The following is a 14460-nucleotide window of genomic DNA, read 5'->3' as shown; positions in this document are numbered from 1 at the left end:
ATTGATGGTAACCAATAGCCAGGAGCAGATCACCTCAGAGATATTGGTAGCCTTAGGATCTTATCTCTTGTCACCTTTCCAAACTGCACAGAGCACCATCCTCTCTTACGATCACTTAATGTAGTGGAATAGTAGTGGTTTGGTATCACTTCCATTTAGGCCTTCTCAGCTGCTGCCTCAGTTCATCCATGTCTGCTAGCTGGCTCTAACAAAAATTACTCCTAGTAAACTTACTTCAGAATCTTTAAAAAAGCTTTGAGATAGTTTTCAGTAACACAGCTTGCAATGTCAGAGTAGGTGACAGCATCATATGGTTGCAACAAAGTTTATGATGACATGTATAGTAGCAAAGTTTAGTGACACTCATTCGAACTGATATGTCGAAGTTATTTATGGCTTCACCTCTTGTGAGCAGTGTGGTAATTCCAAATGCATGGACATTAATTTCCATACTGTCTGATATCACTGAGTATTTTACCTCTTCCTGTATTAATTCTTTTGTATAGCAATATTTTCAGTGTATCAAGTTTACTCTCTTACTCAAACTAAAATTAAAATATGTAGAGTTGCTTTGTCCAGGATAATCAGGATAAAAGGATAATTTTGAAGAAAGAAGGCTAATGCTGTAAGAATAGCAAACTCAGGCTTTGTATAAAGTGTCATTTCCTAAGAGTAAGAATAATTCATGGTAAAATTATCCTATGAAAACTGTGTCACGGAAAAGGCTTTTTAGGTAAAATTGTTATGTGTGTCTGTAGAGTTTGCTGTTGAACAAAGTCTTGCAAAAATTACTGGATGCTGTAGAGAGAGCTGACAAGATGAACTAATTTTTTTTCCCTAACCTCTAGTATGGTCCTTTGCCTGAAAAGGCAAGCTACACTATTTTTAGAAACTAGCTGCTTTCATAGGTGCCAGTAGTCTTGGCAGTGATTTCCATAACCATGTGTTTTTAAATTCCACAAATTTTGCATTTCTCTTTTGAATTTTAGATACCATTCCAGGGAGACAGTGTATGTCCTCCTGCTTCTTTCTTCTTAGACAATTTCCTAATGTCCTAATTTACCTCAACTCAATCAAGGTTAGTATTATTATTTAGTATTGATAGTTCTGTAATGTATGGAATCACTACTTTTACACTGTACTATGTGAGACACAATGACACAATGGAAACATAAAAAGATACAAAAACAAAACAGTAAAAATAAAATACAGGAGTGATAGTGGGACATAAGTGGTCAGTACAGTAAATGGATTAAAATGTAAAGAAGCAATTTAGAAAGTAGTACCATGCAGCATGGTGGGCATGATGGACTCATCACACTTTTAATATAACCATTATCAGGCTTTCTGGTGGCATCACAGAAGATAAGAAGCATAATTAAAGGAAGACAATTTTTTAAAAAGTGTATATTTATGGGGTGGGCAGCATGGAGGAAAAAAACCCAAATGTTTTCTTAAGACTTATCAAGTGAGTGATGGAGATTATTGTCACTGGTTAATAATGGTAATAACTGGTTAACGGGGACAACATTTTAGTAAACAAGAGCATGTAAGGAAGATAGGACATGAAGGACTCTAAAAGGAATAACATTTACATTTTACAGAGAAAGCAGTCACGGAAGGACTAAAATAGGGCAGAATTACCAAAGCAGTAAATTAGGATTGTTATTTTTTCAGAAGTTATCTGAGTATCCTGCAGACAATGTTTCATTTTTCAAAATAAGAGAAGCTTGAAGTCAACATCATGCAGCATTATCAGATCAGTGGATAGAATGGGTATAACTTACAGATACACAGTTAAAGTCAGATGTGAGGAAAGAGGGAGGCTGGAGTGTGATTATGGATTAAATTACTGCAGTCTTGTTTCACTGGTTTGAAAATAGAGTTGAAACAACTCTGCTTGGTAGGAAGAGGAATGAGAATCTTAAATTATTAAAAGAATTGGGAGGTACACAAGATGAGTATAACTACAATGTTATGAGTATGAGATCTAAAGAAAAACCTGTGGTTGTAATGGTGCCCAAAAGTAGCTGCTGAGTGAAAAATGGTGAAGCCATAAAACTTTGGAAGGAGACCTTTGAAGAAATCCCAGTGGCTTTAGCCACTGGAATGGCTCCAGTGTAGTGGAATGAAGAGATACACCACCACCACTCCAAACTGGAGTATTTGTGTAATTGAAGAAAGGGGAATTAACAGTAAGAATTGCTTTGCCTTACTTGAGCCGTCTAAAAGTTGGATTTCTAGTTAGAACTGGTCATCTGGTCTCATTTATTGCCAATGGGTATGGGTGGTAATTTCCAGATAATTAATTCTGTATATTTCTTACATTTATAGTGCAATTAAATACTCCACAGATATGCTTAGCTCTTTCCATTTCCTTGAAAAGGTTCTTAAACCACTAGGTGTAACCCAAAAAGGTCAAAGTTAAATGTCATTACAAACCACCTCCAAGGTACATGGGACAAAAATTTACTGCCTACTACAACTTTTCTTGCTTGTTCCTTTTGAAGCAATTGATCATTCTCATAATTTTTCATCTGAGACTAGCCATGCTCAGATTTACTTAAGTCATTTCCCTTCACTATAGGGATGCAAAACTTATTCTTTCTGTACCATGTTACAGGCAAGATGTACATGGATTTACCCTTGGTTTTTTATTCACAGGAATAAACTTCAGTAGAATCTCTGCAGCTCTTAAAATGGGTCTGCCCTCTATGAAGATTATTTGCTTGGTATTCTCTTAGGAAGCACCACTTTCATCTATGATCAATTAAAACTGCTTTAGGCATAAGAAAGTCTCAGAGGACACTTTACTATAAAAGTATTGCCAGCAGCCCCGAGGGTGACATTATAACACTGTCAGGGATTAACTGAGTAAAAAACAACCTGATTCAGGCTCCACTGAGTTGTGGCCACAATGGGAATTCTTCATTTTTAAGCTGGATATCTGAGCATCTCATTGAAATGGACATCACTCGGAGGACAGTTGGTTTTATGAAAACATTGAAGACCTCTAAAAAGACCACAAGAGAGTAAACATCCAGTACATATAACGTCACTTTAAAAAGAAAAAGAAAGAAAGAAAGAAACTAGCTGCTGTGAAGAGCTGCTGTGAATGTGTTCTTTCATCAGCAGCACTTGTTCATTTCTCCTGGTTTTGGTTTTGAAGTAGGTCTGATCTCTAACACTTATATGGCCAGGACAGGATGGCACATTTTTTGAGTTTGGTTGTTGACCAACCTCAAAATGGAGTTTTTTCTCCATTTTAATTAAAAGATACAATGGGGTCTACCTGAACAAAAGAAAGCATTCACACAGTAAAACTAGCATCTGGCTCACCAACTTTGCTTAACCTGGGACTTGTGCTGGTTCACATGAAACTACTATTGAGAAAGAATGCACTAAAGTATCCTAATCCCTGTATGGTGAAACCCATTAGTTCACTGTAAGGGCACTGAAATGTTTTCACAAACTGAGCTTAAGGTTCAGCCCAATTGGTTCATCCTCATGCTGTCACACAGCTTTCTGTATTTGCTGGCTTGTGCATGCTACCATAGACTGTTAGGGTGAAACCTGGACATTTGGCAAACAGTGGCAATCCCTCACCTTTCCTTTCAAGGCACTAGCTTGATGTATGCAGCTGGACTAAATCAGTACCATTTGTAGGCTGCCTGTGACAGTGAGAGGAAGAGGTTCTTCAGTGTCCCTACATCATGAAAGAAGATAATACTGGGAAAAGGATTTGTGCCTTGCTTCGTTTAGCTTTTTACCTCCTCCTCACTCTAAAGAGGGAAAAAAACCAAACGTTCGATCTTCCTACACAAGTTCTGTTTCCTTTATAAATGTTGTATAAGGAAAAACATTTCTTCTTCCCTACACCTTGCTGTTATGCACACAGGGAGGCTTTCTTGCAGTAACTATATTGGATAAACCACCTATTTTCTATTGCTCTCTCCTAAGTACTGCACTGCTGCTGGGCAGGGATCCTCAATCACATTCATGCTTGCATCTGGTATTGCTGCCAGCTCTACTGGTCCAGCAGTGTAGAGCAGTGCTGAATGTAGAGCACAGCTGACTTTTGGTCATTTGAGTTATACTTCAGTCTGACTGGATCAGGTCAACCCCAAATATCAGCCTAACCTGTACCTTGAGTTACATTTCCTTCTTTGACCCATGTAGCTTTTCAGTAAAGATACAGCTAGTTCAGTCTGATGCGTCCTAAACCAGATGTGTCATATCTAGGGTTATGGGAGAGAAAAACTCAGTGTTGCATTTCAACTAGAGAGAAGGGCACTTGTAGGCAAGGCTTGCTTAAAGAAGTCCTATTACCTGGTGTGCTGCCTGCTAAAGCCCAGTACTGTGGCTCCACCTCCATCATGAGATCCATTTTGTCAAATTAGCATCCATCACATAACCAGATGCACAGGATCTCTTAACAAACCTTGACAAGTCTTGGAAAAACAAACTGTTCATTGCCTTTAAGACTCAAGGAAGTCAACTGCCTATTTACCCACCCTAGTAGTGAAATATGCTTGGGAAGTGAAAGAGACCATGGCAGCACAGCATGTCTTCACATGCTCCAAGTGAAAATTATACCCACAAAAGCTGCCACTGCAATTTTGAGCTTGGAACATTTTCCAGATCTCTCAGAGTTAATACTGTGGAATGTTTCAGCAGTGTTTGTAGTCACAAATGTAGGATGGAAAAGCTAGTCCATAATTTTTCTGCCCACTGTTTATAAATACCGTATGTTCCTAATGTGGGATTTTCTTTTTCCTTCCCATTGTCTTCTTTATATGGTCTGTCTCAGATTGGGGTGAGGGGGATGTATTTTTAATGTTGTTTTATCATGGAAGAAGGTTTTTCTGTTGTATTTATTTGGGGTTTGTCAATATTTTTCAGAGTTACTTCTACAACAATGACACTTTTAACTTCAACTATGCCCAAGCCAAAGCTGCAATGGGAAATTTTAGTGAAGCTGAAGAGGTATGTATTTATTTTCTTAGAAAAATAGCAATGGAAACATTTTCCCCATATATTCCCCTCTTTCCTTCCTTTTCTTCAGCCAGATCTTCATGTTGGTTGAAAATAAGCAGCTTCTGTGGAACATCTTCTTCCCCTTCTTAGGAGAACTGAAACTCTCAGTGAGCACTATTCAGAAAAGATTATCTTGCTAATCTTGTAATGTGAGGTATACAGAGAGTCATGCTGCTTGTGGTGCATCACAAGAGTGCTTGCAGCTACCTCTAATTGATCAAAGAATGGCCTCTTAATCAGATTTTCCACGCTTTGTCTGGAATCCCAGGCACTCTTTTTGTTCAGACTGAGTAGGGCATGCTAAGTTAAAGACACTGAATAGTTAAGAGCTTTTAGTTGTCCCTAGAAATTTGTGTTTAAAAAAAAAAATCATCCTCTGGGATATGTGGGAGGAAAAGAGGAAGTGCTCACTATCTTATTCAGCAGCACTCAGATGCAGCTGGAAGAGATTAACTTCTACACCCAGTACTTTTTATGTCTGTGTGCAGCAGAAACTTAATTACAACTAAAATATGCAAAAGCAAATAGCTATTATGAAGGTGGAAGCAACATTTTCCACAAGACCAGAAAAGAAGACAAGCCACAAAAAAAATCCCACACCACATAGTCTAAAGTGAATCATATAGGTTTGGTTGGTTTGGGGTTTATGTTTTGTTTTGTTTTTCCAGTCTTTCTAACTTTTTAGCTATCCAGGTTTGTCAATAACAGAGCCCCCCTGGCTTTGCAACTTGTCTCTCCCCTCAATCCCTACCCTCCCATCCAGCACCCTCACCCCTTAATTTCTGTGACCCAAAATTGCATCTCTCTTTAAGAAAAATATCCAAAACTGCAAGGAAAAAGGATATATATTTCAATTCAAGAAGCTTTCAATTAGCCTCATGAAAATCTTTCAAAACTATGCTAGCAGGCTATCTTGATTCCTGAAACTCCATAAAAATGATAATGCTGTAAGTAAGTTTTAGCAGCAACTAGGCAGCAAAGAAACACAAAGTTCTAAACTCCTGTTGATCTACATTTTTCCTCTTACATTTTTTAGAAGCAGTTCTATAGAAACTTGTGTTGTATAGGTGATGCATTTAAATACTGGAATTATATAATTACATTGATTCATCTGGCCTCATGTCTGATCTTGGGTCATGATAACAGTTCCACATAAAGATCAGCCTTCCCCGTGTCTCATAAACACGTAAAACATCTACATATAGCACTTACTAAGTTGTTTAAAAGCATACCTCCCTGGACATAAAATAAAACATATGATAAAGTGCTATTTATAGTGATAATGCTGCTTTCTTTTTATTTCTTCCCTATTACTCCTCCTCCCCCCCTAAATTAGGGAATCAGCAATGTTTAAGTAATACAAATGTCAGTAATTTGTGTAACTCACTGTTCCAGTACATACATCTATTCCTATAAAGGTATTGATATTTTTGCAAGTAGCATCCAGTCTAGTTACAAATATACTTGAGAGAGGTATAAATAGCTTTTTTTTTTTTTTTTTTTTGAGCAAAACCAAGTTATACATTTTAAAATGTATAACTTCCCCCACACATCCCTTTTTATGTGGACTGTAACAAACCTGTATTTGAAAAGTAAGGTCCAAAAGATGAATGCTTTGCCTGAGAACCTTACTGAAACTGAAATGGTTAGAAATGGCTTATTGCAGACCTGGAATGATCTCTGACATGTATGGTAGGAAAGTCTCATCTATATATGAAACTTTGAGTATTTCAAGAAGATGCTAATATAATTTCTCGCATTGCTTTCTAAATAAACACATTCCAAATGGCTTTTCCCACAGGCCCAGTGTTCCTTTGTGTTGTTTGTGTTGCATGGCCGCCCACTGGCACTTGTTCAGGGCAGGCCGCACCCTCTGCACAGCTTGGTGTTCTGAAGCTGCACAAGTCCCTTGTCAAACAGGGCACTGTGTGAATCCTCCACCTACTCCTCATAGAGGGATGCCCCCTACACTGCAATTGCATACCCAAACCCTTCTCACGAGCAGTTCTTTGTGTGACTTAAACCTTATCTGTGTGTTGAAATGAGGAAGGTTTGCCTTCTGTTTGTTTAAAAGTACATGCGTGTATAATCTTTTATTTTCCTTCTTCCTGCAGGTGTTCCTTTTGATCCAGAGTGAGAAGATAAAAAGTGATTTTGTTTACCTTAGCTGGCTGGCTCGTTGCTGTGAGTCACTTTACTCTCAACATTGCAGAATACAGATCCTCCTCTATTGCGTCAGTCTTGGCAATCCACTTTCCTAATTGAATTTAATGTTGTAGGTGTATTCAGGACTATGAAAGTGAAAAGCTGATTGCACTAGTTATAGTGTGGGTGGTTATTGCACCTTTCATACATCTGGCTTTTATAAGCAATTACTGCTTCAGTGCAATGCTGTTATAGTACTGTCAGTGCAGCTTTGTCCTGACCAGTGACCCTTTTTCTTCTCAATTGTCTACTCAATTGCTTGAGTGAAGACTTTCTGTCTTAAAAGACTGAGATACAGCTCTAGAATGTTCAGAGTAAAGCACAAAATAGAAGCATTCATACTGGGTCAGGCTCAAGGGTCTGTCTGCCTTCAAGGTTAGCCAATGTCAGATGTCTAGGGAAGAAAGGAATCAGGCAAGCATACATGGTATTTTTCTTCCTACCATGTTACTCTACATGTTGCCCAAACTACTGTGCCTGAGGGATATCCTTTATAATCTCCAGCATGTGTTTTTCTTCCAAAAACTCTTAGAAGTGTTCTTTACTTGTATTTCCTTCAATCCAGGAAATTTTTGCTGTGTTTAGTATTCTATAGCAAATCTTATTTACTTTTCCTGAACCAGTTTTTAAAACATTGCAGGGTACACCTCAGTACAGAGACAGCTCCAGTGCCACATGCAAAATAGTACAGAAGTGGGCTTTTCTAAGAACTCGAGTCTGAGACTCCCTAGGCTAATTCATTTTTCTTACAGTGCCTCAATACAAAAATGTTTTCTTATCAAACCATTTTCAGCAGTTATACCTGGAATGTAAATATGTATGCTTTGGGTTGTTATGCTGTACTGCAGATGTAGTAAACATCTCCTAACATGATCTTTCCAGAAAGGCAGGTCACACGTAGGGATGCCTATCTATGATTCTGTTTTAGGATATTCCAGTTTATTTCCTTTTTAATTAAGCTGCAGTTCCTCATTGTGTTTGAGTGTTTTATATGTGAATGTTTTATTTGAATTTTTTTATGGGAATGATGAATATAGTTATCTTTTTGTGTCAAATATGTAAATAACTAACAGATCACTTTATAATACATTAATGCCAGAGTAAAATTGCAGATTGAGTAGTAAACAATTCAGTGCTGAAATATTTCCAAGGGGCAAAAAGTACCAGGGATGCATCCTCTTGCATGACAGAATGTAATTTTTTGTTTAGTATTATAGTACTATTTATACCAAATTCTTCTTGAAGAGAAGGTCAAAAAACATTGAATTAGCACAGAACTTCATTGCTCTAGATAGATTGGTGTTGGAAATGGAGAACTGGCTGTTTACCACTGTATATGGTATCTGAAGCTGATGAGAGATTTGATGTCTTGCTGCCTCCTAAGTGAGAAGAGTCTATAAATTCTGTGGTTTGGTGTTACATGTTTATTTTTGATTACCACCCATTCGACCTGCAATATAATTATAGACACAGTGGATACAGATATAACAAGCTAAACAGTCCTTCTTTTGAAAATGCACAAGAGTGATCCTTATGTGAATAGCCAGGTACTCTCAGAGCCACTATTAAGGCTTGAAAAAGAAAGGAAAACTTGCATTAAACGAAGAAACACAGAAATATCTGTTCCACCTGCCACTGAATATTGTGTGTAGCATATTCTTTTCAAAATTCAAGCTTTTTCTTGTTATTGCAGATATAATGAATAAGAAGCCACAGCTGGCCTGGAAGCTCTATCTGAAGATGGAAACCTCAGGGGACTCCTTTAACCTGTTGCAACTTATTGCAAATGATTGTTACAAAGTGAGTTTTCTCTTTAGAGCTGGGTGTATGACATGTTAATTCACTGATTGTACCAAAAGACATTTTTTAGATACTTTTTATCTTTGTCATCACTAGTGAACTTTCTTCTATAACGGCAGGATGTCTAATAATGTGAATGAGTTGGCAAGGATTAGTCAGTATTTTAATCTATAGGTCTTCTTGGTGGAGAACCCATTGATCAAATTTTTGGTAAATTACTGCATGCTTGAGCTATCAATAATGATAACAGTTGCTTCTCCTACTAGGGATTCATTATGGGTAGAAATGACAAAAAACTTTAAGGAAAAAATCTAGCATAGATTCAGCAGGATGCCTCATGCTGCTTCTTTTTTGGGGGGGGGACAGTATTGTGTTTTCCTTAAAGCTTGTAATGAGAGAGACTCCGTGTGATCTCAAAAGTAATATTCTAAAACTGAGAGAATTATCTCTTGTACATCTTTCAAGTACTCAGTTACCATCTCACCCTAAAAGTCTAGTGGCTATGTCTCTGGTGTTTCCTGTAGATGCAATTTGTGAAAGCAGGTTGATAATCAGACCTCATGTAAAATCTCTCTCTAGATCATTTAAAGTCTCACTTAAATCTGTTGATTGCTTTGTCTGAATTCTTTTCAAAACCTTCTTTTCCTGAAGAGGAGAAGTAGCTCCACATTTTGGATTTATCTAGAGCTCTTAAAAGCTGCATTTATAGAACTAAATTTTTCTGCCTGGTTATATGTCTACATATGGCCATAAATGACTGCTCCAAAATTGTTACTTTAGTATTATAATTTGTCTTTCTACACTAGCAGCCATTGTACCTCTTGAACTAAATGGCAAGGTCCATGTTGTTTGATTTTATGTGGCATTTTTCAGTTGTTTCTGAAACTTTACATTATATTGGAGGTCTGCAGACAGAGAGATGTAACTTAAGAAGGCAGTTGCATTAGGCTTTGCTCAACAGAAAACAGAATGAGCATGGATGGAACAAGGTCAACAGTGTTCTGAGTGTTGGTGCAGCTGGATTACTCATTGCTGTGCTGATAGAAATTGTTCAGTGAGGAAGTTGGCATGCAGGATTTCATGCTAATTTCTCAATGCTTCTTATGCAATAGCCCATCTTGTCCATATGGAGAACAGCAAATGACTTGGGGTGAAACATTTCCTAGATTTATGTCAGATAAAAGGAGAACATTAAATCTGTATCTGCTTGATGGAACTGGATCAGATACTAATTTGGATAGATCAGTATTCTAATTTTTCTTTTTAGCTGACACATCTGATAGTGTTCATGCTCACTATCTTTATTCCCATACATTTAAGTGTTTGCCAGTCACCAGTGGTTAAAATCAACATTTTTGTGAAGAGAATTATTACTCATCCTGTAGTACCAGTGTTTCTCTGACTAAGGTTTCCAAATGTAGCTCCCACAGCCTGCACTTTTTTCTCTGCAGCCTTCCAGCTACCAAAGGATGGGAGGCTGTGTTCAGTCTACCTTCTGTGATCTCTCATGGGAAGATGCTAGTCACAAACAACAAACAACATTGCCCTTCAGGCTTGCCCAAGTGGAGAACACTCACACAGCCCACACAAGATACGCTATGCTGACTTCAAAAGCCACAGTTAATCTGGTCACTCCTTTTGCATTGACTGTTGCCAAGCAACTTGCTCCTGGTTCCCAGTTACAAGTAGAGAACCTAAGGCAGAAAAGATAGGGTACACACTGGATTTTCCTATGCTAAGGAAAATTTTGGATTATAGGGTCACTGAATTTTCTTTCGTAATTGTATCAGCAAAGAAAAAAGTTTAAGTTAAACCCAGGAGATAAACAAATATGTGGCCATGTCTACATGAGGAAATGTGATTTCATTTTCAAATGTCTAGACTAGTTGGAGGTTGATATTCTGTCAAGGGTTTTGGTATAGTTGGTACGACAATAGATAAGGGCACCTCAAAAAAAGATGTTATAATACCACCTGTTTCCCATTTTCCTAACTGCAATGTCCCTGTTCTGTGTCACTTTCTGCCTGCAGAAAAACAGGAAAATGCATGTTGCTTCTATAACTTACTGCTCATTTCAGAAAACTGAGCTCAGTGTTCTCAATCCCCTTCTGAAAGGTGGTCAGGAATAATGTTTCACTTTCTGTGCAGATGCGCCAATTTTACTATTCAGCCAAAGCCTTTGATGTTCTGGAGAGACTGGACAATAATCCTGAGTACTGGGAAGGCAAGAGAGGTGCCTGTGTGGGTGTATTTCAGATGATCTTAGCTGGCCGAGAAGCAAAGTGAGTATTCTGTGTCATAGCTGAATTAATTTTGCTTTTTTCCTATTTTCAGTTAGCTGTAAGCCAGAATCATAATCTCAGCTTTAGAACTACATATCATCTTCCAATCTTTATTGACCTTTCAGAGTATAGACACTCTGTCCAGAGGCTCCATATGCAGTCTTCAACTTGAAGTGTCTCTTGCACACCAACAGTTATAGAATATATGGTAGAGAATAATTTATGAGCAAGTGCTGTGGACTATAAAATACCAGAATACTGTCATCATCATCACTAGGAAAAGCTAGGTTATAAGTGTAGTAGTATGTTCATGAACTGGGGGAGAACAACATCATTTCATGTTGATGGTGTAAGAATGGAAAACTATCACATGACATTTTAAGGTGCATAGAACAGAACTAAGGAAACATTTACTCAGCATTGTAGGAAGGACATGATTTCTCTAGACAAAGAGTAGATGAGACTGTGTTTTCGTTAAAATTTGCATTCTGAAGACACTGACCATGTCACATAAATATACTTACTTGATGAAAGCTTAAAGGAAGTCATCTGTGTTATTGATGATTTCTGTTTTGTCCCATTTCACTGGATGGGGGAATGAGAGAGAGTAGTGAAACTGTATTTAAGAGCTGCTCCCTTGAGAATATTCTGCTGTGATGCCAGATGGCCGCTGTCCTCTGGCCAAAGTTGCTGTGTCCTACATGACTGGTAGGTGTGTATCTTGGCTTCTACACCTTCCTTCTTTTCACTTTTCTGCTGGAATAATCTCATTAACTACTGTACCTTTCAAGTGTCCTTTTCATCTTCCAATCACTGCAGCAGATGCGGTGAAATACACATAGCTTGGCTGTTTCTCAAAATATGCAATTAAGTTCTTACTGTAAACCAACTGGCAAACTGCAACAGGATTTATATAGGTTTAATAATAACAGGTTTATTCTATTAAGAATGTTGATTTCCATGTTATTTGTGTTTATGTGTATTGTGTTATGTGTAAAGTGCTTTGGCAAAGTAAAGCTTGATGTTGCCATACTAAAGAGTAGCAAATAACACTAAAGATTTTTTTTTCAAACTTTGGTTTGTTCTGGGGGACAATTTCACAAGAGTGAGGGTATGTATACAAATACACACATATGCACACACTAAATTACATTTTGGTGATTTTTTTTCTTTAACTTATAATTTCTTTACAATTGTATACAAGACTTTTTCATTGGTTGCTTTTTTTGTCTATGGGATCACATCTAGAGGGCATTTTAACCTATTCCAGCAGTGCAGATGAATGGACTTCTCACCTCAGAGGACCCATGTTTTGTGAAATAGTTTGATGTAAGCAGTTTGTTCTATCAGCTGGGTCTAACCCTCACTTAAATCTTTGCTTTTCACCTTTGCAGAGAAACTCTGCGGGAAGTACTGCACCTTCTGAAGAGCACTGGTAATTCTCAAGTAGAATACATTGTTCGCATCATGAAAAAGTGGGCCAAGGAGAACAGAGTCCCTGTTTGAGTCAGTGTCACAAAATGAACTAGGTCAATTGCTACTGTATGTCTGGCTGCAAGACAAGGGTCTTGTTCTCTTGTGCATTCTGGGCATCTCCTTCCTTGCAGGACTTTAGGCATTCAAGCAGGTTGACCCAGCTGAGGAGGAGTGTCCTGCAGTGAGATTCAAATTATACAGTATGTTGGTTTTTTGGTTTTTTTTTAAATTTTTTTCTTTTAATTAAAACTTTATTGGTACTTTTTCTGTTGCACCACTCCATTCTTGGAAAAAAGTTTCATTTTTTCAATAGTAGTTTCAACTGTCCACAAATCAAAATGCTCCTCAAATGTTCCCCAAATTCCTCCACAAGAGTTACTGAACTGCATGGTGGGCTTTTTTTTCCCAGCAAGCCTTCTGGCCTCTGGAGAAGAATCATTTGTTACATGATTCAGACAAACCTTCAGCAAGTGATGGAATGTAGCAAATGGAGATTGTGTCAGTGATACCACCAAGCATTACTAGGATATTGGATAATACAAAAGGCTTAACATAGAATCATATAATCATAAAATGGCTTGGCTTGGATTGGAAGGGACATTAAAAATCATCTAGTTCTGACCTGCCATGGGCAGGTACAGCTTTCACTCAGAGCTGTTCAGGTGCCTCAGAGCTTTATCCAACCTGGCTTTAAATAGTTCAAGGGATGGGCCATCCACAACCGCTCTGGGTAGCTTGTTCCAGTGCCTCACCACCCTCATAGTAAAGAATTTCTTCCTCATATATAAGCTAAATGTAATCTCAGTTTGAAACCATTTGCTCTTGTCCTGTCACTACATGGCCTTGTGAAAAGTCTCTCTTCTTTAGGACTTCTATAGATTACCTATCTGGGGTAAAATACAAACCATATTCTGAGGAGTATCATTTTCTGGATGAATTTCGATTACCAATACCCTAATTTGGAGGTCTTTTTGTCTGTAAGGATTGTTTTCTCTCTTACCTTTTTCAGAGCATGGAGACTTATTTGACTGACGGTACTGTTCAATCTCACTGTGAAATTTAACACTCAAAACATTTATTCATGTTAATATAGTTCACATGAGAACTTTAGTGATCTGATAGATAAAAAGATCTTCTGATTTCTTTTCTTCAGCATTTACCACCATCATGAGCAATATATTCTTTATACTTCTGGATTTATTATAGTCTCCTGTTTTTATAAGGAGAACAGTTCAGGGAATACATAATTCTGAGAGAAGGCAACAGTTGTAACATAAAAATGTGTTATACATTTGGTAGTAAAAAAATTTGTGTATTATTTGTAAAAGGAAGCTTTACATTTTATAAATTTGTGAAATACTTAAAAAGTATTTTTTTTATCTTTTGAGGGGAACTCAGAATACCATATTCTCTACTGTCTGTGCATTGATTAAAGCTCTTATTTGAATCTACAGTTGAATGTCTGATTGGTCTGTGTTGGTTCATACTGCAGAAGTTGAGATAGTATTTTCATTTTGCTATGGAAGAGGGCAGGTTTGTGGCTGGTTGTTAAGTGCATGTTCATCAATCAGTCAAAGGCAAGCCAATGGCCTTGGTCCTGATCTTATGGTAGTTTGCTGAAACTACAGCAGCTGCGTGTATGTGGAACATGCACACCCTT

General features: G+C 37.7%; 1 protein-coding gene across 2 annotated transcripts in view; it reads left to right on the top strand.

Annotated features, from left to right (window-relative positions):
• The window catches only part of LOC131592265 (intraflagellar transport protein 56), a 50526-nt gene extending 36530 nt beyond the window's left edge, over positions 1-13996 (top strand). For both annotated transcript variants that reach the window (XM_058863667.1, XM_058863668.1), the window contains 6 exons: positions 990-1078; positions 4903-4986; positions 7152-7221; positions 8936-9042; positions 11191-11324; positions 12719-13996. In XM_058863667.1, coding sequence (XP_058719650.1) covers positions 990-1078; positions 4903-4986; positions 7152-7221; positions 8936-9042; positions 11191-11324; positions 12719-12830 — 596 coding nt within the window. In that variant the 3' untranslated portion in view covers positions 12831-13996. The remainder of the gene's footprint in view (positions 1-989; positions 1079-4902; positions 4987-7151; positions 7222-8935; positions 9043-11190; positions 11325-12718) is intronic.
• The last annotated feature ends 464 nt before the right edge of the window (positions 13997-14460 follow it).

The sequence above is a fragment of the Poecile atricapillus genome, chromosome W (assembly GCF_030490865.1).
Source record: "Poecile atricapillus isolate bPoeAtr1 chromosome W, bPoeAtr1.hap1, whole genome shotgun sequence".
Classification (NCBI taxonomy): domain Eukaryota; kingdom Metazoa; phylum Chordata; class Aves; order Passeriformes; family Paridae; genus Poecile; species Poecile atricapillus.
The sequence above is the reverse complement of the archived record's forward strand: the minus strand, read 5'-3'. Positions and strand labels throughout refer to the sequence as shown.